General features: G+C 35.5%; 1 protein-coding gene across 7 annotated transcripts in view; it reads right to left on the reverse strand.

Moving 5' to 3' along the window:
- LOC116343180 (probable serine/threonine-protein kinase DDB_G0282963) overlaps positions 1–24046 on the reverse strand; it is a 95074-nt gene that overhangs the window by 26302 nt on the left and 44726 nt on the right. For all 7 annotated transcript variants that reach the window (XM_031771106.1, XM_031771105.1, XM_031771109.1 and 4 more), the window contains one exon: positions 252–378. In XM_031771106.1, coding sequence (XP_031626966.1) covers positions 252–378 — 127 coding nt within the window. The remainder of the gene's footprint in view (positions 1–251; positions 379–24046) is intronic.

Raw genomic sequence — 24046 nt, forward strand, 5'->3', positions numbered from 1 at the left:
CAAATTAGTTTTGTGTGCATATTTTTTTCTTCTTTCTATATGTAATAGAAAAGAGAGTATGTTGTTTCTATATGGCCAAACAAACAAAAAGAAACCCAGCTATATTCAAAGCGATTTAAAGTGAGTGCAATGGAAATTTCAATGGTCCATTTGTTGCTTAATTTCTCGTATTCTATTCGAATGACCCAAAATTGTGCTGCAACAAAAAAAAAACTATATCGAGAATTTCAATAATACAATTTGCCTCTTACCTCGTCTGCTGAAATGGTGTGTGAATTCATAGCCAATGGACCAGTACTGTCATCGCGAAGTAGTACATTTCCATTTGTTCCGCTTGAATTGCCATCGCGCAAACTAATTGCTTTCCGGTACACTTTCCTGTAAAGAGAATTTCAAAAAAAATGAATGGGTAATTTAAAGGAGCACAAACAAAATATTTTGCAAATTAAATTTACTGAAGAAAATTAACGATTCAATAGCTATTCATCTGTCGAGAAGTGCAACCAAAAACAACCAGCTCAAAATAGGTAAATAAGCTTAATAGCATTTTATTTAATTTCAATATTTTGCTATGCAAAATTCACATGCATCCAAAATTGAACACATCAAGCACTTTTCGATTGTTGCAATAATGGTATAACTGCCATCGAGAGGATTTTGTTAGCCACAGCTTTTTCTATTGTTGAAAAACTTCTATTGAAAACATTGTGCGCTCGGGTTGCCATCCAACTTTCGATTGCGAGAGAACAACAGATTTTAGTTTGTTCAGGCTTTATTAATAATGGAAACAAAAACCCGAGCTTATTCCGAACAAGCTTCTATAATCTATATGTGTTCATTATTATTATAACAAAACTGGTTTTTTGTTATACTAATATACATGTTGTTCGTTGCCATTTGGTCACCTCTTCACGAAAATTGTATACTTTGAAGTGATGAAAATCTCTCTGGCTCCGGCTCTTAGTGCAAATTATATTTTAAATGGATCGCTCTCTGTATCCATACGAATATTCTTCGGTGTACATGATCCGAGAACGCAGAGATCACAACAATTTAGAATCGCACGTCAAGTATCCATATTCAACGTGGTCGAATTGTATTTGGCTGAAGTAATCAACAATTGCATAATATATGGAAACGACTAGCAATTTATTATGTAAATATGGTCGATGCCCAATGGAAAATACATTTTCACCGGTAAATCGATGCTTGCTAAGCTCTTTCTATGGGGATGTGTATCGCATTCACCCATTCGATAGCCACCCTTTGTCCCTCTCTCTCTCTCTCTCTCTCTCTCTCTCTCTCTCTCTCTCTCTTTCCACCTACTTTTCATTGTTAATAATAAACACTAATGCACATCACATAAATAAAATATATATCGGTTGGTATTTCGGGTTTTAGGCAATGGGAATTTATTTCAGTAAATATCGTACAAACGACAATGGAAATGCATTGTATTCAAAATGTAGTTTTGTTGTATCCAAGCCAAAATCGAGAGTGTGTATTTATTAAATAGAAATGGTATTTGAATTTTAAATGGACGCATGAGTCAGAAATTGTTGCACTACACATGCACATCGAATATCTTGCAACACTAAACTCGTAATATGCACACAGCTGTGATGCCAATGAAAATATTTCGAGTTGTCGGATTTCTGTCTCTCTCTCTCCCTCTTTTTTGGATCTTCAAATTTTTTGCACATGTTGGCCAAACATTGACTACTTTGAAGCATTGCAATACAGTTTGCAAATGAACGCTGCCATAACAACCGACAGTTTTCATTCGAATAAATCCACTTTCATCCCTCTTTTGTTGGGGCAAATTTTGAAAGCGTATACAACAACAAACACGAGAGAAAAAAAACACATCTATTCTATTTGGAAATGCAATCACAGTCCCGTTCGTTGTATGGATTCATTAGAGGAAATGTTTTGTGTGCAAATTGTAAAAGGAAGGTATCGCTTCGGTTACGACATCAAAAAATATGAATGAAAATAGTGAGGAAGAGGCGGGTGGGAAAGAGAAGATGACATGAGAGGGAAAAAAATCTCACAAACCTGACGTCAAGGTAACGCATATTTCACATCGCTCTCAATTTTCGTTCATTTTATACATTCCTCCATATAATGTTTCGCATCTGTCATTTAAACTTTCAAAGCGAGAATTATATTAAATTCAAATTTTAAGCGTTGGTAACCAGTGAATGCACCAATCTCATTTCTCATCTGATATTTCATTATTATTAAATAGTATTTTGTATGGAGAAAACGATGCTTTGATGTTATTATTATTTTGTGGCATATACAATTTACAATGGTTTCAAATGAAACATGAGCCATATTCTACAACGAAATGATATACACTTGATGGAATTTAATCCTCTTCAACAAATTAAACACAACCCGCTCCGCATAGAATAATGTTAACTAGTACACAAGTAATCGCAACTAGTTTTGAACATGATACATGTAGAACCAAACAAAGAAAAATAAAGAGCACACAAACAACGAACGAACGCTATCGATTGCCTGTTGAACAAGTACGATGTTTTTGTGTACACAAACATTTTTTGGCAACCGATTTGTGCGGAGTTATTGTGGCATTCCGTAGATGCATCGAAAATAATACGGATACTGCAAATGTTTGCTTCGGCTTATTTTTTTATTTTTTTTTTTTTTTTGAATTGCATTTTCTCCCTACATTTTCTTCCGTCCAGATATTTTGAATATTCATGGAATACAATTTTGGTAATTTTTGTTTTGTTTTAAGGAGTCACTAAGTAAGTAGTTCCAACGAGAAGATGACGAAGAATTTTGATTAAAATGAAAAATATTCGTTGGAAATATGTGCTTAGGGATGTAAGTCACTTAAATATAAAATTCAATACAAAGTAATCGTTACTAAGAAACAGTAAATAAAATGTTTTTTCGACGTCATAAACTGTAAATGCTGTCATAAATTCAATTCTAACATTTGTACTCGGTACCTGTATTATTGCCAATATTTAATCTATTTACTCTTTGATGTTTGCTATTGATTTTGACATTTTCGATGCTATTTACTTAAATCATTTTATTTATATTTGAGTTGAGTATGTGTGCTGATATTTTCTTGTTAAATTGTGATACTTTGTTCGAATATACAATTTGTATATCGTTTGATTTACCATCGAATTCCAAATCGGAATTCGAACAAACACAATCAGATGTTTGATGAATTTGGAAATTTTAACAAACTTTTATGGCATTTTAATTGAACAACTTTCGATGCAGAGAACGAAACTATATATCGTAATGGGAGAGAACTAAACAGAGCAACCACATTTATCAAATGTAGTTGCGATCTAATTAGATTCTGATTCTCGGATTAAATCCATCAAAGTGTAGTATTTCATGTTCGGTCGTCTGAAGTATTCGTATCCATAGTTGAATAAAATGGAATAGAGCAGACGTTGTGCTTCCTCCCTCTGCTAGTGTTCGTGTTTGTGTGCATTTCATTTTAAGACGTTATTTTCCATAAAAACTTGCATTCCCTCAACGATATTGCAATCGAAATTCTTTCGTTAGAAGCATTAGCGACAAAAAGTCCAGACAAATCGTATTGAAGTGGAAAATCCAAGACGAACAGAGAAATAGGGAAAAGAGAGAGAGAGAGAACGAAGAAGAAGGGGTAGAGAAAAAAACACCGTACACCGGATAAAAAAGAGATTGGGAAAAGAATAGCTACGAAGCAATCATCCGTCCGTTGCTTTCAATGCTTCAGTTGCTTGTCTATATCTTAAACCAATTTTTCCGACGTATTTGGAGCATGTATTTATATTCTCGTCTCCATTTTCCGCTATCACTTCGTGAATGGCCATCACAAGAAGCGAATCCAAATTAATAAGCAAAGGGACGGAAAAAGATTCGTCCGGAAAAACAAGTGAATGGATTTTCTTTTTTTCCTGTGTATAAGACGCCAAATAAGGAAAGTATGTGATCCAAATATTCCATAATTGAATGCATAAAGAAGTGAACAACAGAAAAAGACAATAGATTGCGAATGGGGAATTAAATTTTCAACTTGTTTGGTGGATGTCTTGACTTTGTAACCCGTTTGCTTGATTAAAAACAATTGTCAATTTCAACTTCGATTTGTTGTCTCTCTCTCACTTTTCATTCCATTCGCTTAAAAGTGAAAAAGTTGCAAAATTGATCCGACGGGAAAATGCTAGGGAAAATGTGTTCGCATGAAGAAAAAGCGCATTTCTGCGACAATTCCGACATTAGAGTCGCAAAAAAATATATATACTGCTCATGAATATTGAATAAATGAAAAATGTCGCGCCTTTTGCAAGTGATGTACGATATGCGTTATGTGTCTTTCTCATCTACGTCAGAACAAACTCCAGCCACCTAATGATGATTATTTTGTATGAGTCCACAAGGAGTTGTTTGTTTGTCTTTTGCCATTCTTTTTGAATTGTTTGTGACGTTAATTTTCGTTTCAACGCTTTTCATAACAAATGCAATTTTTCACCATTCTCTCGTTATTTTTTTTTTTTTTCGTTGGTCGCTTCGTTTGGTTTGGATGCTACCCTTATGCATTGCATTGTTTTGTCGCCTAGGCTTGAAAGCCATCACCGTGTTTCTGGCAGCATTTCGAAGAAAATTCAAAAAGACGTAGAGACAAAAAAAAAAATGATCGGCGACAAAGACACAAGAAAAGAGGGGAAAAAAGATGCGAAAAAATGGCGAATGAAAGTTTCTTTGCCAATTCTTTTGTTCTGACACTTTGGCATAAGCAAAAGTTTTGTTTGATAGAGAACTTCAAATGGAGTAGTGCCATGGCATCAATGCACTCCACACTGATGGAAGAAAAACACCAAACTTTTTGCCCAAAAACAACCACATAGAATGAAATCAAATAGAGAGACAGAGAGTGAAACTTGTTCAAAAATAATGGTCTTTCATATTTCACAAGAAAACTTAAAAGTCATATTATTTTTACTTTCCTGATCTAATGGGTCGATTTGTGTATGGTGAAGTGCGCGAGGTTTCTTATTCTTTCAGTCTTTCACAAGTGAAAACTCACTCACATTTCATACAAAGTGTGGTCCATGGTTTCTCTTTCTCTTCTTCTCTCTCTGTCTATTTGCCGACCAACGAAGCGTCGCCTTTATTATGCCATTTTTTTCCTGTCTTCATCAACTTATACACGCGGCAATTTTACCAAAACGAGCTTAATGTTTCAACAAAAAATTTGAAATGCGATAAAAATTTCATAATTTAAACCGAAAGAGCGTTCAAAGGGCGTTTCTTTTAATTACGCACGTTTCACTCCCAATGAATCTAACCGTGAATATCTTAACGACATTGCTGCTGATGATGATGTTGCTGCTGATCACATTTGTATCGTGTTCAGTTTTTCTGTCGCACTCAATACCCTCCGAAAAGTGATGCTATTTTGAAGGCACTTCATTGGCAAATGTTTGTGTTCGCGCGCACATGCACACACCAAAATTCCATTAAGAAAATCTGTTTAAGCGCCGATTTTCATGTTAAACACCGTTAATTTCATGCATTAAACATAATCTGCATTGTTTTAACGGCGAACAAATCGGCAGACATTAATAAAATTCGTGCTATTTTGATCAAACTGTGTGTGTGTGTTTCAATTTTAATGTGGGAGATTTTGCACAACATTTGACGAAATTATTAATACTTCTTGTCTCTCCGGGTACAATGCACACAAACACAATGGCTTCCGGCTGACAGAGTGTGAGGTAAGTGAAGTGTTTGCTCTGAAAAACGAACAAGCGGAACGTCTTTTTTATTTATTAGAAAACAAAAGCCCATCGAATGAAACATAGACAAAATATTCGCAACAATACGGGCAATTGTATTAAACTATGATGTATGTATTGCATTCGCCTATGTAGACGTTGTTACCGAAACGCTTGAAGCCGAACGAATCTATATATGGCAAAAACATAGGTCGGAGTCAATCTTATTTTCGATATGATGTCGCATTCGTTGACTGTCAAACCCAAAATGCGCGCAGCAAAGCTAAAGCCCCATTTATTATTAAATCAGAGTTGAACATGGTACATTCATGCACAACACGCAATATAGTTGTGAAGCTATACAACATTCAGCTACACAACAGCCGAATTTCTTGACGTAGCGTTGTATTGAAAGCTGAACGAAAGAGAATGAGTTTCTTATAAGAGGATAACAACATGACGCGTTTATGTAATAAGGGGTTTTATGAGCTTTTTACGATCCAAAACACAAAGACAAAGGACAACGCATAAGAACGAAGAAACTCTCTTAAACTCACTACTTGCACACTACACACACTTTCATCATCATCGAAATGTTGTCAAGAAATCTTTTTTTTTTCTCATTGTGTTTGTATCTCATTCTGTCGCCTTGTGTCAGCCAAGCGCTGGGTTCTCTTTCCCTTTTGTATTTGGAACAACAAAAAAAGCAATGGTAAAGGATCCTTTATGGCATGACACTTAAGTTTTAAATCTTATGTAGTCTTTTGCACCGAACTCATTTTCAACTGTTTGTAACGGCGGCACCAAAGAATTTCAACACACACACACTCTGTTTGTTTCTGTTTTCGAACCCCGTTTGGTGTTTTGGTGAATGAGTTTGTCACATGCCATTACAATATTTAATTGGATTTACGCTGCTCAAATCGGAAATTCAATAGCAACACCACCAAATGCACACGAGAAATGAAAAGAACCAAAAGAAACTTATAGTGTGAATGGCAGGGAGAGACACAAACTCTTAACGCTTTTGTGTGTGTCGATATGTATAAATCGGATCGGATTCACAATGCTTCGATGATCTTATACACATTTAAGTAGTAGACAAATTTCGCTATAACTTTTTAATTACGTGATTTTCAAAAAAAAAACGGCAAATTCTATTGTGTATTTTACTGCAGCGCATGAAAGTAATGCGGAAAGATATGTGTGTGCAAATTCGAAAACCCAATTATCGTTTACTCTGAAATGGGCTTAATTTCACTTGTACCATCACCATTCGAATGGGATGGCTTCAGTCGTAGTGGTGGTAGGGAAATGCTTGGAATTAGTGCCAGAATGTCTTAAAATAATTTCTCTCACATGCAAATTGTTTCCGTTACTTTGTGTCATAAAAGGGAAATTACTGTCATTTTCTGTGAAACAAGAAGAAAAAAACTGTTCGAAGAAAACACGTCTATCCAAGAAATGCCATTATCCGTGATTCACACGTTCGTTCGGTGGCCCTGCGAAAATTTACGTAATTGAATGATCTGCATGGATGTCTCAATGTTTTTAACACAACGTATATTATATTACCGGAAGAAGGCGCCAGTAGAATAAATGCCAATTGTTTCAATTTCAATGGTTCCAATAAAGTGAAATTGTATTGTAACTAAGAATATGTATCCATGGCACATACATATACTGCCATATACTGCAATATGACAACGAATCGAGCTACCGAAAATGAGAAAAAAAAGCCGAAAAACAATTCAACGGAATCACTTCAATTTAACCGAAATATTTATGAGACGGACACACTGATCTCCTTAGTTCTGTTCGTTGCATAACAGTTCCCAGGAAAGCGAACTGAAAAAGGAAGACAAAAAAAAGTTATAGCCATTAACTGCAATTCAAAACTAAAATGAGTCGTTGTTTTCCTTTTTTTGCGGAAGGCGTTGTTTTCTGATTCATTTCGACAATCTTATGAGAGCGTGAAAATCATTTGGGATAGGCTCGAATCGGGGTTTCTTCGTTTTTAGAACGGAATAATTTACATTCATTATGAAGGAAGATGGCGACGATGATAATAACAAAGCGAAACACAATCTAAAACTCAATTGTGATTGGCATCGGCATTCATATCACAAACATTCAGCGTCTCTCTTATATAGTTGGAAACAATTTTTGACATTAACCACACACCATATCAAACAACATCAGACTTTACTTTTAAAAGAGCAATGCAATTTTATTATTTAATACATAAGACGCCATTGTATCTCATTTTCAATGAATATATACGTTTGTGTTTGGGGTCCTTCAAAGTTTTCGGAGTCTGTAGAAGTTGTTGACAAAGAGAACAGTTTACAAAATAAAAAAACCTAGAAAAAATGCATTTTTAAAATTACAATCTTCTCAGAATGTTTCTCGTGCGGCTCTTCGGTTTTCCAGTTGAAAAATATCCATTTCAAATGTATGAGATTTTATCAATGAACGAAAAGTGTGTTCATTGTCATAAAAGCATAAATTAAGATTTGGTCGAAAAATGGAAAACTTTTCAGTTCATGTTTTTTGAAAGGAGTTGGCGGGAATGAAGGGTGGATAAGGAGGTGAAAAGGAGATTTGTTTTGTGTGGTCGCATTCGTTGCAGTGGTCGCATTTTAGTTAAGTGATCGTTAGGAATTTGAAATGCGACTCTTGAGACTTTTATCACTTTGAAATCGATAAGTACAAAGAGTTTTGAGCATTTTCGCATCTCTTTTCTCTGGTATGTTACTCACTTTTGCTCCTCTATCTCATGCTTAACATCGAAAAACTTTTGGGCATGATTTCAGTAAATGCATGCATTAGTACGAATAATTCGACCGAAAAACCGACCGACAAAGACCAATTCTCTATGTTGTTGATGTTGTGTTGTTTTGACGATTTTTTTCTCTCTCTTCTTCTTTTTCTCTTTGAATTTTTAGTGGTTGGTCGTTCTGTGCATGAAAATTCCATTGGTGTTTATGTGCGAGGCTGTCTGCTTTTCACATTTACCCATCTAAAATATGTACACTTGTTTAAGGCTTGATGGCTTTTTAGCAACGATACATACACACACAAATGGTAATGGACTCGATGTGCCGGAGTGAGATAGAAAGCAAAAGAATCTTCAGGCTAGTGCTACTAACTTTAAACTTTCATAGCGCGTCATATTCACAGAGAAACTGGTCGCTTTTCTCATTTCCGTCATTTCCTCTTCGTCATACACAGATATAAACTACTCTCTGTTTTTGTGCGATATGTGATTTTGCTGGCAGACTGATTTTTTCACACACACATACACACCCATACGCATCCATTTATGCAACCAATCCACAAAGCGGCCATTCTGAACAAAGTAACAAAATAAGATGTTGCTTGCTCTTCAAATAACACACACTTTCACCAGCGCACATAAAACGCAATGGGATTTTTTCGCTTGTTTCACAATTTTTTTTACACCGGTGCGATGTGGTGAAAGACATAGTGAGATTGCCTTTAGTGAAATAAAATCCTATCATTATCTTCTCTTCTTTTTTTTTAAAAAAAGAAACGTTTTCTCGAGTTTTTCCGATTCTCTAGATTATGTACGTGTGTGAGATAAAAAGCAAACGATGGCGGCAGAGCACGGCAGAGTTGGCGGTGGTGATGGTAGCTGCGGCGGTAAAATGGATTTTTGTTTGTACATTTTGATTCGTGTTCATCTTCTGAACAAAATGCTTTTCCGTATTAGCATCATTTGTTATGCAAATACTCTCATGCGAAATAATGCATATGAAAAACACACTCGGCATTTGCGACATTATCGTGAACAAAATTCGTTTTGGCAACATTATGCTTATGTAACAAAGCAACGATATGTTTACATTTACACAATTCGCACACACTAACAAACGATTGCCGAAATGAAAGTTAAATGTTTGTTGGATTCTTTCACAAACGCTGAATAAAATAGCAGATAATAAAAATTGTCAACACATTTTTGTTATAGCCACACAATGACATACTGCAAACATTGCACGCATATTTTCGGTGAGCCATCAAGGTATACAAATGGATTTATTATCCAATGGCGGTAGTCAATCTGCTTCGCAAGCAAAAACGCATTTAATAAATTCGCCGAGAATGCGACAGAGATCGACAGGGAGATAAAGAAAAACCCGAGAATTCAGTGTGGTTTTCGTGATGGTTTCGTGATGATGTACATCGCAGAAACTTCAAATTCCATATGGACCATTCCAAAAAGCATTCTTCCATTCGCTCTATTCTCTATTCAGCTAGTTTTTGATGGGTTGCCCATTAAACAGTTGAAAGCGAAAAAAAGGAAAAAAAAATTGCATAAAAATCTTGAAATTGTTTTGTAGTATGAGTGGAAGTGGTCTCAGGCGAGTCTTCAATTAGAATGCGATTGTTACTGTATTTCGTGGCCATTAAACCGGCCATGCCCGAAAAATCCAAATACGAAAAACATTACAATAACACACAGCACGAATAAAATTTTATGTTTGTTCATTTTGTTGTTTTGTTGTTGGTATTGTTGTTGATGATAAAGTGTTTTGACACTGTGCAAAAGTAATTTTCATTTTATCATCCAAATGGTTTATAATTTTGGCGTAAAGCTGTTCTCATTTGGTTTTCGGTGCTGGCAATGGGTCTCTACGGAACGTGTGGAAAAAGTGTGAGAGATTCAATTAAATTAAAGGTCATGGCATGATGTGCCTTACGCATACACTTACCCTACGAGTGCGGAACAACGCACAGATAATAGTTTTTAATTTTTAAGTTGCCAAAAACTTTCGCGAACATTAAATTCATTTGGATTGTTTCATTTGTAATAAAATCCAGCGCGTGTGCAAATGGCAGACGCAGCTAGCTGCTCTGAGAAGCAGCAATACACATACAAAATAGATGAACAGGCGGTTTCATGCCGATGAAGAAATGAAAATACTTTATCGCACAAAATAACTGAAAAGTGAGATTCTCACTGTGAGAATGACGATGGCCTTTGACAAGCAAATAAGTATATCGCTCCAGTGTGAATGTTACGATGAATCTTCTGTTTTTATTTTTATCCACCCAAAAAATCTTCTTCATTTTATTTATAATGAATCGTAAATTTTGCACGTTATGTGCTCTGTTCATTGTTTTCGGGCGCTTTAAAAAATGACCTCATTCCGTTTTCGAATTGTTCATCATTTTTTTTTTATTTCCCCGAATGCCACGAGCTGTATCAAATAATTATGAATAATTATTTGAATAAGTGTTTTTTTTGCAAAACCGTTTCTTTCGTTCTGGTTTTTCTTCAACGAATATTTCCGAGCTACATTCCACCAGATGTGTATTTCGACCGTAAATCATCGGCGAATAGGTTTGTAACTATTACATTGGCCACGATTTGCGCGAAGCAACACACATACACACGAGGAAAACGCGAGAAAGTAACGAAATAGAAAATTGTTCATATTTTTTATAATAGAATCAGCAGTAATTCCCCGTAAAAACCAGGCGTACAACTCATTTGAATTTGAATTTCGGTTCCATTCATGATGCTGTTAAATAATAGCATTCATTTGATTCAGTACAATTGAACGATTAAAAAAGCGGCAAACAAAAAGACCCACTGTGAAGCGAGGGAGAGAGTAACGTAAGCACTTGTCCTCAAAAAAATTCTTTTTTCAATGCTCGACATAAAAAATGGCTTTTTTCTCTCTCTTTCTCTCTGTGTGTATGGGGAAAAAATAGAGAATCGTAAAGAGTAAATTACCATTGTGTCAGCATAATTTCTTTTCCATTTCCGGTGACGATTCTAGTTTCACAACTGAAACGCACATATTCGCATAAATCTTCATATGCTTTGAAAGCGAACATGACTCACACAAGCGGATGATGAAAACGCGAGAGAACGAAACGAAAGAGACACACAAAAAATGCGATGCTATGAACCTGGTTGAAGCGACAGCATTTACAATTCTAATCCGTTTGCAATGCGCAAATATTTATGGTAATGTAGTCGAAAGTCATTAGATTTTCATAGCACACATAAGACAAGCCATTATACACCATCCATTTCGGTGTACAATGTGTATGCGTTTGTGCGAACGAGAGAGAGAGAGTGACAGAGAGCATTTTTGTGAAAGTTAAAGAAGCATAGGGGTATTAAAAATTATGCCATTGAATGCTCGCGAGAAAATGGGCCATTTTAGCAAGTAAAAAAAATATACAATCGCAATCGGTATAGGGTACACACATGATGTATAATAGTACGGATGCGCTTGAAGCCATAAAAATGTGCTGTGTGCGATTTGAGAGTATGTTTTTTTTGTTTGTGTGTGTACATGTTGTTTGTTTGTTCGTTAGTTATGTAATGGTATCCAATTCGAATTTTCAGGTCATGTCCCCGTTCGCTGTTCCGATTCTGGTTTACCATTTCGATGTTGAGTGTGTCTCTTTCTCATTTTGTGCTTATTTTAATATTTCAATTTTCGCAGCTGTTTTAAAACAGCTCATATATCTTGCACTTTTGCCACGCTTCAGTAGGCTCAATTACCGTTTTCCTCATGCGAATTACACATTCATACACAGATGTGTGCGGATGTGGGATGCTCGTCGAATGGAATGCGTATGTTTGTATATGCACACAAGGACAAACAGACTCTAGGCCAAAGTGAAATGAAAGTGAAAAGCACCAACTACCAAAGCAAGATGAGGCAAAATAAAACAAAAACTATAGCAATATATGAAAGACGGCTGGAATGCGCATTTTCAAAAGAAAATTGGGTTGGTTCATGGCACAAATTCCTTTTTCGTGTTACAAATTCTAATCTCACAAGCATTTTGCTTGAATCAACAAAGCCAAGTAACGAAAAATACAAACACACACATATACAACATGTTCGAAACCAATTTTTGCTAAAAACAAACGCAATGGCAAGCACATTTGAAACGAAAGAAGAAAAAAATCGAAAAATATGCAGAGAATGAATCATATGAGAATACGGCTACAACAACGGCATCAGTACAAACAGTACGCATTCCGACGATTTTCATTCTGAACAGAGCGAAAGCAAGATCGAGTTTGATCCACTTGAAAAAAAGGTTTTATTTGTTTTCATCTTGTGTTAGTTTCGAAGCAAAAGCTTATAGTGGAATGTAATCTCCTTCATTTTTAAAGTGGGAGCCAAATATCATCCAATATGTTGGCAAATTCCAAGTTTTCTTCGACGCTTTTCCCCCCCGCTCGGTTCGTTTCTTTTGTTTATGTACTTAGGTGAAATCTGCCAGAATTTTCCGGAAATTCAACGATATATACGAATCTTAAAACGAGCAGAAATATTTTCGACAAAATACAGAAAAATAAAGAAATAAAATAAATATTTTGTTAACATCGCAGTAATCATCTCTCAATCAGAGCATACACAAGGGGCCATCTTTATGCTTTATTGTTATTTTAGATTGCGGCAATGTAAACAACTCTATTGCATAAAACGATCGGAAAAGTTAAACAATTTTGACGTTTATTTTCATCATATTCGAAGAGAGTTGATTTGGTCTTTTGTTTGGATACAAACATGTTTGAAATCACATCGTCGTCGTTCTGTTGGCAGAGCTTCAACATGCCATCCAAAGCAGCACAAAGATATATATTGGCGCAAAAATACCCATATAATGAGATTTTATTTCGTTTCGGAATTTCAACACAATTAGCATCGACAAAAATAAAATATGATGAACTCAATCCTCTTTTGTCATTAATGGCATACACACAAAAATAATGGCCATTTTGAACGCATACCGTATAATGAATCGGAGTTTTATTCATGCAAACATCATTTTATTCATATTTAATTGGCAATTTGTACAAGAATCCGTTCGTTATCGTGCATATTTTATGGCAGCCACCATCACATTTGCAAACAAACATTTTACTCTTTCTCTCAACATTCATCAACAAAACTATCGTTGAAAATACCAATGGGACCAAACAAATGAAACCAAAGTCACAAAACTATACTTGTACTGTGAGCAAAGTACACCACACTTTCGTTTGCATATATAGTTTTCATTTAATGAAAATTGCACTTGTGCTCAGCAAATTATTCAAATTTCATCATTAAAACTTCTCAAAGTTGATTTATTGTCAGTTTATTTGGCAGCTACATAGCCAACACTGAACACGTACTGAAATTTGTAGTTGTGCCGGTTATGTCTCTATATGTCTCGGATTGATTTTCACAAAAGAGGTCATCGCTATTTTTGTATACCTAAAACTTGTTTTCGAATTCCAATTTATTTATGCATCGATAAATGCCAATACGGAATGTACGTTTTGCGTGCGCCAATTTTGTCATCGACAAATAACATTCAAAGCACTATTAGTGTTCTAAAAAGTTTATTGAATGAAATATATTTCATTGAATGCTCGAATTGTATTTGCTTAATCGATGTCTCTTTTCACAATCAATTTTCAACGGTACATGACTATTAAAAGTAATTTATTCAAACATTTGCATTTGTAAAGTGTGTTAATTCTACTTGAAATTCACATCAAAATGCTCGTCATATTTTTCGCAGTTCAATTTTGAACGACAGAGGGATAGAGCTGAAAATCCCGAACGTAATAAATTTGAATTTAAATTGATAAAGTAGAGAAATAAATGACCAGTCAACAATGCTAAAAATTGGGTCAATGGCTATGAATTCAAATGGGATTTGGCCAATGAAATAATAAAAAAAACCAATAAAAAAACTCCCATCATCATGTGTCTTTGCAATACAATTCGCAACCACATCACTTTATTAATTTCCAATTCAAGCATTGTTATTTGATCCATTCATCTCAATTTTGAAAAGTCAAAAACGTTTTTTTTTCTCTCTTCCCGTTTTCGTTTTTCATTTTGTGCGCGGGTAGGCAGTAATCATATAATCTGCAAGTTCGCGATATGATTTAAAACTCAAATTCATATTGGCATGATAATTTTCGTTGTCGCCAGTTTGGCGTATCCTTAATCTGCTCTTTTGTTATGATAACATTTATGCGCATTCTGAAATAGGCGGCTCGAACGAGCAAATAAAAACAATTAGTTTGGGTGTGCCAGACGTATTTGCAGTTTGTCTTTTGTGTTTATACAGGTCTGGACGTTGCTATAGCATCATCATCTTTTAATATCCAGGCATTTTGAAGCTGGAGGCCATTTTGCATATCTTCGTTATCAAACGCTGACTTGTTAAGCGGCTAATTAGAAATAGTACCAAAATAAGGGAGACGGGATAAAGGAAGACAGATAGGGGGAGAGGGAGAAGCTGGCAATCATTTCTATTGTTTTGGTTGGTGAGGCGAGCTTTTCTTTTTAATTTTCGACAATAAAGTGAAGAATAACCATTTGTTCAGATTTTAAACGAACTGAGATTGAAGAAGTCATTTTAATTACATGGCAGAGAGAAAAAAAGTCTCGATTTTATTATGCGGAAATTCAGACGAAAAAAATGTTGTCTCACTGTTTGGGTCACCATAACCAAACATTGTGTATTGTCATCTTAGCGTCAGCAGTCTCATCACGTGAACGAGTAAAAAGGATGTAATCAGAAAAAAATATCACTGAATGTTACGACAAAAGATCTGTATAAAATCATGAAGTAGCTTAAGTATATCCATTCGATGCAAGCTCTCACTCCTTCACTTTCAGACACACACACACACCCAGCAAGCTCGTTGAAAGTCAGTAGATTTGCTTTACTGGGGTGATTTTATTGCTTTTGTTTTGCAGTACGAGAGAACAGCGGATAATACAGTGATGTAACAGCTGTGTCTTTATTTGCTATTCTTTTGCCAAGTCGCTGTGTGAATTCACCGACATCGGTGAAAATCCCGAACTTTTACACTTTCTTTTGCTCGGTTTTAGATTTCAGGTTTTTTTCCCTCTCGTTTTTACTGTGTGCATGAACAAAAAAGAACTCAAGCGATTTGTGTAAATATTCGTTTGGACACCCGTTTCACGCGAAGCAAAAGAGTAAATAGATTTTTTTTTCTCGTTTGCCAAAAAGATTCCATAATTTTGCTCTCTCTTCCTCTCGACCAGATGGAGTTCAACGTTCATCTGCAGGATAATAAGCAGCTTGATGCCGTTTGATGGTTTTCATTTAATAGATATAGACAATGCCAACGGCATTAGTAGATGGCAAGCGGGCAAAGTTTACATTATTCAATTGAAAGTTACTGGTATCAGGAAATGAATGCCGGAGATGTCCAATATATTCAAATATCTTCGTGTTTGTACTTCTGCTCATTCACACATACCATTGCCGCACGCAAATGGCCAAATTCAAACAACATCTATAACCCGGAAACTATTTTCAGAGATAATAAATTTGCCTTTTCTCAGCTTATGTCCTGAAACCGATTGAAAGCGAGAGAGAAAGAGCCACGGATTTCATTTAAAAACTAAAAGGGCAACCAGAGAAAAAAAAATCTGTGTGTCTACAAACTTTTCTCGGCCAGTAAATTTGTGACTTTTGCCAACGGATTACACCCCGAAATTCCTATTCGCTTTGATTAGATAAATCTTAAACTGAAAATAATAATAATATGTGAACTTTTGTGGTCAAACCACATCCATAAAATCTGCATTCGTTTAAACTTCTTGCATTTTGATATGAACTTGAAATTGTCGTATCAAAGCCGAAAACCTCAAACAGCAGCATAGATAGATCTTCTCCATTTTGCCTATGGCACACTACGAATCATGCAATTTACTGCTTTGACTTCAATCTCATGATATGCAGTTTGAATTAAATATCCAGGTATTATTTCCGTATGTAAACCGAGAGGCATACACACACACGCACACACGTACGCTAAATACACAGCTGTCGGCACTATACAATTGTTCACAATTATTGTTAGACGTTTCTAACAAGAAATTGTGTTTTATTGCTTTTGGAAACAATGACGAACAACTTCTGCCGCACACTTAACACATATATCATGCTGTAACAGAATGCTCATTGAAGTGGGGGCCTTGGTTCAGAAACTAAACTTCAATTTGTCTTCGTTCTTTGTTCAACAATCAAAAGAAAACCCAACAATTCAAAGTTAACGAGAACGACTTGAACGACCACCTATTCAAATGACATTTTCTTGTCGACTCATAATTTGTCATTTGTATAAATGAAACAAGACGAAAATGAAGTATTTTTTTACCAAATCGGAAGGTGCTGATTTTTGTGTCGAAGAACTTGTGTTTGTGTTCGATTTTAGACAAATATTTTCGTTTGATAAGCGTGTTCACACAGTGAACAGTGGTCAGAATGATACTTTCACACTTGAGAGTTAGAGTCAAACCCTAGAATTCAAATTAATTTTCAGTTTCACGGTGCGGAGGTGCGTGTGCCGAAGCGCGTGCGTGGCTTCATTGTGGTTTTGTGTGTATATAAAACTTTTCACCAAAGAAAATAGTTTCGTCGGCGAAGTGAAAGTTTTTGATAAAGCATAAAATTAGTCAGAAACATTTCGTAAATTTTTATCCACTACTACTTGTTCAAATGAAATTGAACAAAAGCAAACCGAATTTCATTCTCTCAATTGCTCCCTTTCTCTCTCTCCAATCTCGGTCTCGCTGCCGATCTCACCGCCCATTCACTCTGTTGGCCAAGACGAGATGAATTGTAAATTGGATTCCACTTTGGTATTTCATTATTCAAATTAATAATCACGCCACAGGAATCAAATAACGCGGAAAATTCAGTCGGGAAATCAAGTGCGATGAAGCCGAACATGAAGAAAACTGAGACATAGAAGCTCAATGCAATTTTTGCCATGGCAAAAAGCTGCAAAACGTGATTGCATTAAGAATGCAGAAAATACACCGTAACACCGTAGCTCATGCTACATTTGTTGGAGCCAGCAATGGCGTCAGTAGAACGCGAAGTTGATGTTGATGATGAACGGAAACCAGATACGAATGCGAAACTTGGTTTTCGTTCGCTAAATCCGCCCCGTAATATACAAGCGAATGATTAATTGGATGGAATTTTATTTAGTCGGTGTTTGTGTTTGCAGACGTTGTAAGAATGCATTTCTCTTCTCTGTTTTTTTTCGATTTTCACTGTGCGAAAATAATTTTGCCGTTTTGGTATTTTTCTTTGGCATTTTATTTGCTTCGTCCATCAAACATATACGACACCGTTATAATTAATTATCTTGGCCAGTTTTTCTCCACCATTTCGCGATTTCATTTTGTTCGTTATTTTCGTTTCATACTATATATATATTTTCCACGTTGGCAATTTGAACGATGTGGTTTGAATACATAATGGTGGCGATGCTGATCGTCAATATGGGCAACGCAACAGAATATTAAATCACAGTGAATGAAACGGTTCGGGAATGGTGTGAGAGATAAACACAATAACAACAACGGCCACAGCAAGTAAATGAATGTTTTTGAAACACTGTCATGTTGCACCAAAAATATGATTTGATTGTGCATTAGACTTGACGGGATACTGTTGTTTCCCGCCGTCAACCAGTGATGGTGAGATTTTTCTAGTTTGCCCATTCGTTCGGCATCAAATCGGACGAGTGATGATTGTTTGCATTCAACCAACGAATTTTTGTTTTACACACACATAGTTATACACATTTATTAACGACATTCATCATAAATATGGAACAGATTACAACTATACTGTGCACCCATGCCATCATACACACGAACGCGAATGCGTTTCGTTTGAGCGAAAAGCGCCTATGACTCGAAATAATCATTTTATGAGCTGAATTTTATGTCTCGCGAACAAGGCGAATGAAAATATGATGGGAGTTTGCGATCCATGTCAAAGAGCAATTTTATGTCAGTCAAAAATGTGATATGACAAAGATTAATTTCCAGCAGCAGTGACAGCAGCGGCAGAAAAATTCGGCTATAAAAAGTCATTCTGATTTTGTTTTCAATATACATTTTAGCTGTTTTTTGATACGATTCGTTGGCTATCGGGATTATCGAATATTATTACTGCTTGGCTGTTATAACTCCCTGAGCATAATTTTGCGCTGTTTCACAAACGAAATCAGGAATAATGTTTGTATATGCGTGCGTATGCATTTTAATAGAACGAGCTTATTAAACGCTCAAAACCATATTCACTGGTCGCGATTTACTAGTCATAACTCTTTCATTCTTCTCTGGCCTTTCTTGCTTCCTGTGCACCCTGCACGACCATATCAAAATATTGCACAACACAGTCACTGTGCTCCATTTTACAATAGCTTTCAATCTTTTATCTCATGCATGAATATTTTATACGCACTTGTATGTATTTACCGATTAAATGTTCGGATCGCTACTAGCTAGTGCACCACACAAGCTGTTTTCGTTAGTTGTGTTCAATGATTTTGAAGGAAGCAAAATCGCACGATGGGCATTAAAACAAATCATAAAATTTATGGTGGAAACAAAAATGAGCCTGTTAAAAAAGTGAATTGCACACATTATCACTAACAAAAGTCACATACACACACTACCAACACAACTGCGAGCACTTTTCAAGCGATTATACCAGCAGAGAATGATTGTAAATACACTCTATCGCTCGTGTATTCAACTTTCGCTCGAAAAATTGAATGGCATCATCGAAAAACGGTTCAATAAATATTGCTGGCGGGTAATTCTTTTTGCATTTTACGAACTACATTGTTTCCAATCTCTGTTGTTGTTATTTTTTTTTTTACAGCACACATACACAAGCGCACAATATCTCTATTGGAAAATCAGATTGTGAATGCGAAAGAAAACAATCAATATTCAATTTTAATACGCGAACCATTTATTCGGTTCAACTAATCGGAAAAACATTCTATCGTATGCTAAGCAAATACATATTAAATCTTTATCGTTCCCACGATGAACGAAAAAAAATAGTCGATTAATTTTTTTTTCTCTATTGTTTTGTTTATATCAACATTTTTAGTATAATAATTGATTTGCATTCCCGCTTTGGTTCGTGTTTGATCTCGCAAAATCAGTACATTTGAAATATTTTCAAACTGGGATTTGGATTTTATCAATTTTTCATTTGCGATTTGTAATTTTTGTGTGTTGATAAATCAAATGAAAAATATAAAATATCCAAATGGTGTGTATTGCATTCGTTCCATGTCAGCAATAAAAATGGGCGCATAAAAATCAATTTGTTGTGACAGCGCAACAAATAAAAACATTTTACATTTTACATTTTTCGCACTGACAGCAGCGAATAAAATACAAATGCCGCCCAAAAAATCACTCAATCCATGGGCCAAAATAATCCGCACGATTGATCAATGTCAAATGCAAAGACTGGCTTTTGCTTCATGATTTTTCGCATTTTTGGCAGCTTAATAAAAGCATTGCGTCGCGTACACACGTACATAATTATACTTGCATTGATGACTGCGATTTTTGTATGAATTGACCGAATTTCAATTGAGCTGATTTGATTTCTGGATTACATTCAATCGACGGCTCATCTCTATTTCGCCCAACACACTCGCACTCAAACCACTAAAACGATACGTGAGCTAAATTTCTATACACTCGCCGTCCATTCACCCTTCTTTTTTTTTGGCCGGATTGCAAACGCTTTCAATCAATTAGATATCCCGCTGTCATCACACCATGTCTGCCTTTATGTGTTGTTGTCGAACGCTACAAAATTCAGTTAGCAATATATTCGATACGTGCACAAAACGATGAACAAAATAAATGTTATAAAAAGCAATTCTCGCATTCGCGTTCATTTCGCACAACAATGAACGTCGCGAATTGCATTTTCAATGTGTATTTCGCATTTCATTGAATTGGAAATGTCGTGTCGCTTGCTAATGAAAGGTTTCATAATTGCAAAATACAGTTCATTCTCCTGATTTCGTTACGTTGCACTGGACGCAAGTACGATTGAAATTAATGTCTTATTTAATTTGATTTGCTTCGCAGAAATGAAGCGCGCACACACTCCTCTTTTTTCATCGTCCGATGGAAACTTGCCGGAATTTTCCAAAAAAAAAATAACCATCTCTCATGTTTGCATTTGCACAACACCGGATCCGGAATTCAAAAAGAGGGAAATCCACTTAATGTGAAGTTAATTTGAAAAAATGAAAACCTTCACACGGCTAAAACATCAAAAGATAGGAAAAATCCCACTGATAACTGCCGTGCATCTGTTTACCTGTGCGCGCATTAATGCATCTGCACAAACCCACAATAGCCAACCATTTTTCATCATAAAATGAGAAAAAAAATTACGATTTACACAGAAAATTCGCAACAAAAAGGAAACTCATCAGAGAATGCAAATTTTAACTACAATGAAAAACAGATAACAAACAATTTTGGACAGTGAAAAGCAGATTTGGTATTTACGCTTCGGGAAAAAATGCGTGATTTAAATTTTTCGCCATGTTTTTGATCTTTTTACGATGACAACAGTGAGAGAGAGAGGGAGAGAGAGAGAGAAGGGAGAGAGGGATTTTCGACTAAACCAAAAACATCACTGAAATCAACGTTCAGTGAAATGGACATGGCATGCGAGATATTATTTATAATGTTTCACATTGCTTTTGACTCTTTATCTCCCCAAACTCATTTCAATTTTTTTTTTCATTTCAGAGAAAGCGGACGAAACAAAGCGAGAAAGGTAGAGAAGCGCACATTTTATCTCGGCTAACTATAAATCATTTCATATTAGAACCGTTCTAATTATGATTATTAAAACGCAGCATGAAAGCGGAGCAATTTTTCAGGATGGCGAACCTCTGAAATATAGTTATTTTTCACATCAAATACTGCTTTGAAACTTGTTTTATCGAACGCAAAAATACAGAGCAACGCTCTCAAAGCGCAATAGAGCAGAGAAAAGGAGAGAAAAAAAAGATCGGGCGTTGAATCGTTTTTCTTGGAATTGTTGGCAAAAGTCTTCGAGCAATTTCCAATGTTATTTCATAAGCTAAAGTATTTGCAAAATAAAAATTCCATTAAAATGAATGAAAATACAAACAAAAACTGTGAAATGTATTAAAAGGAATTACGTGCAAAAGAGAATGCAAAGAGCACGGCGAAAAAGGATAAGCATGGTGAATAAATAGCTTCGTCGCATCGCGGCGCACACACACAAAATGTACGCACAAAGTTTTCAACGTGCTTTCGAGCTCTTGCGCGTATTGCTTGTGCACAAGAAAGATATGTATCGAAAACTTATCTGGTGCAACAACAAACCAGCCATTCATTGCTGAATTGCATAAGAACCTAACAACAACAGAGAAAAAGAAGAAAAAAAATGACAAAGAAGAGAAAAACACGACATTCCAACTCTGCTCACAAATAGTCAGAGAAAATGAATAAAAACAGAGAGAGAAAGAGAAAGAGAAAGAGAATTACATATAAAATGGTGAAATTCAGTCCGATAGAAAAAGGTTAAAACAAGATAAAAACCGGGTTTTAGCAAAGAAAAGTTTGTAAAACATCGTTTTATGAGGAATGCAAGAAATAGTGATCATATAGCAACTGTAAACTGTCTGAGCGACCGGTGCATTTGTTGAGTATGTAAACGGTTACCTAATTCCGTGTATAAGTTTTTTTTTCTGTTTTTCCTTCTCTTTTTCGATCTTTGTTTGCCTTTAAGCCAAAACGGAAATGAAAACCTAAGAGGAAGTTACATCTTATCCATTGTATATTATTTGTAATATTTTCCATTCAAATTGCTCAAACGCAACTCGGCTCTAGCAATTGTTCACTTTTACAAATGGAAAAATAAATAATAATCGTAACTTTTTGCAATATGGCCATCGTCATGCGAGAACGTAACAGAGGGAATGAATAAGATTTAAAAAAATCGATGCAAATGCAAACACATATAAGATAAGTTTAAATGCTTGAAAAAGGAAATGCCAACAATTGTCATAAAACGAATAAGCTAAATTGAAATTGACAACGACAACGATGCAAAATGTTGATGTTTATATTCGGATGACGGAATTTACTGATGGAAAAACTATTTTCAAAGCGTTAACTGACATTTATTGACTGTTTACGCAGCATTCAAATGGACTGCAATGAAAGTGGACTTCGAAATATATATACATAGATATGCCGTAGATGGAGAAACAGAAAAGAGGGACGGAGAGAAAAGTGTAGAATTTAAAACATAGCAGCTTGAATTTCAAATTTCGTTAGCTGAAAAAAGCGTTAACATTTTATTGTCTTTACTTGAAGCATCAGTTATATCCGAGAACAAACGTTTTTTTTTTGTGTGAAAGTGGTCTGTTCACGGTGATTGGAATGGGTGAATGGCAATAAGCGTATTTGAGATGAGCATTTAAATGTCCAACTGTTAGTGAATTCGACAACAAAATTGAAATTAACTTCTCTCTGTCTACGCTCGATTCATCGAAATGAAGTTTCCCAAAAAGTTTACCAAATAAAATCCCCGGAATTATGCGCAATTTCAACACGGCGAATAGTAAGTTGTGCAATTGTTCTGTCACCATTTTTTTTTGTATCCGTATATGGGGTGCAAGTGTTCACAAGTAATGCGCACGCGGCACATTCACTTCGATACTTTGCAAAGTTGTTCAGATATTGTGTTGGGATTTTACATTAAAATATCAATTATTCATGAAAATCAATTTGCATTTAGTTTGAATAAAATTGTGCAATGCTGCGCAACGCACACAACACGCACAATCCACTCACGAAATGCAGGCCAAGCGATTTTGTCAGCGGGTGATTTCTCTTTTCGTTCAGAATTTTCTTCTATCCCCCGCTCTCTCGTCCATTACTAATTCCGACAACAAAATTGCAATATGTAACATGGTGAACACACTGTGAACACAGTCAATTGTAATGTTTCCACGAAGCCAAAATTGCAAAAATCTATAATGGAATCTCGGTGGTGTGTGACCAGGAAAAAAAATGCTTCAATTTAAATTGGGCACACTCTTTTCAGTGGTTTTGGAAATATTCATTTGGTTGGAATTGGTGTGCCACATATATTTTATCAAATTGATCATTCGATAAATACAAGTTACTATTTAATTTAATGCCGACTCTGTTTAAATATTAATTGCGCGCGAGCATTTCAAGAGGTCGATTAAATGCATGAAACGCGAGTGCCGTACAAATATATTCAATTTGGTTGAATAAATGTGCTAGAAATCGATAACAATGAACCTAACAATAAATATGTTAATTCAGACTATATTTTTCATTAATGAAGCGTTTGGTACGTAAATTTCATTTGAAATG

Source organism: Contarinia nasturtii, unplaced genomic scaffold (assembly GCF_009176525.2).
Source record: "Contarinia nasturtii isolate CC-2019 unplaced genomic scaffold, AAFC_CNas_1.1 Cnas_scaffold_993, whole genome shotgun sequence".
NCBI classification, from domain to species: Eukaryota; Metazoa; Arthropoda; class Insecta; order Diptera; family Cecidomyiidae; genus Contarinia; species Contarinia nasturtii.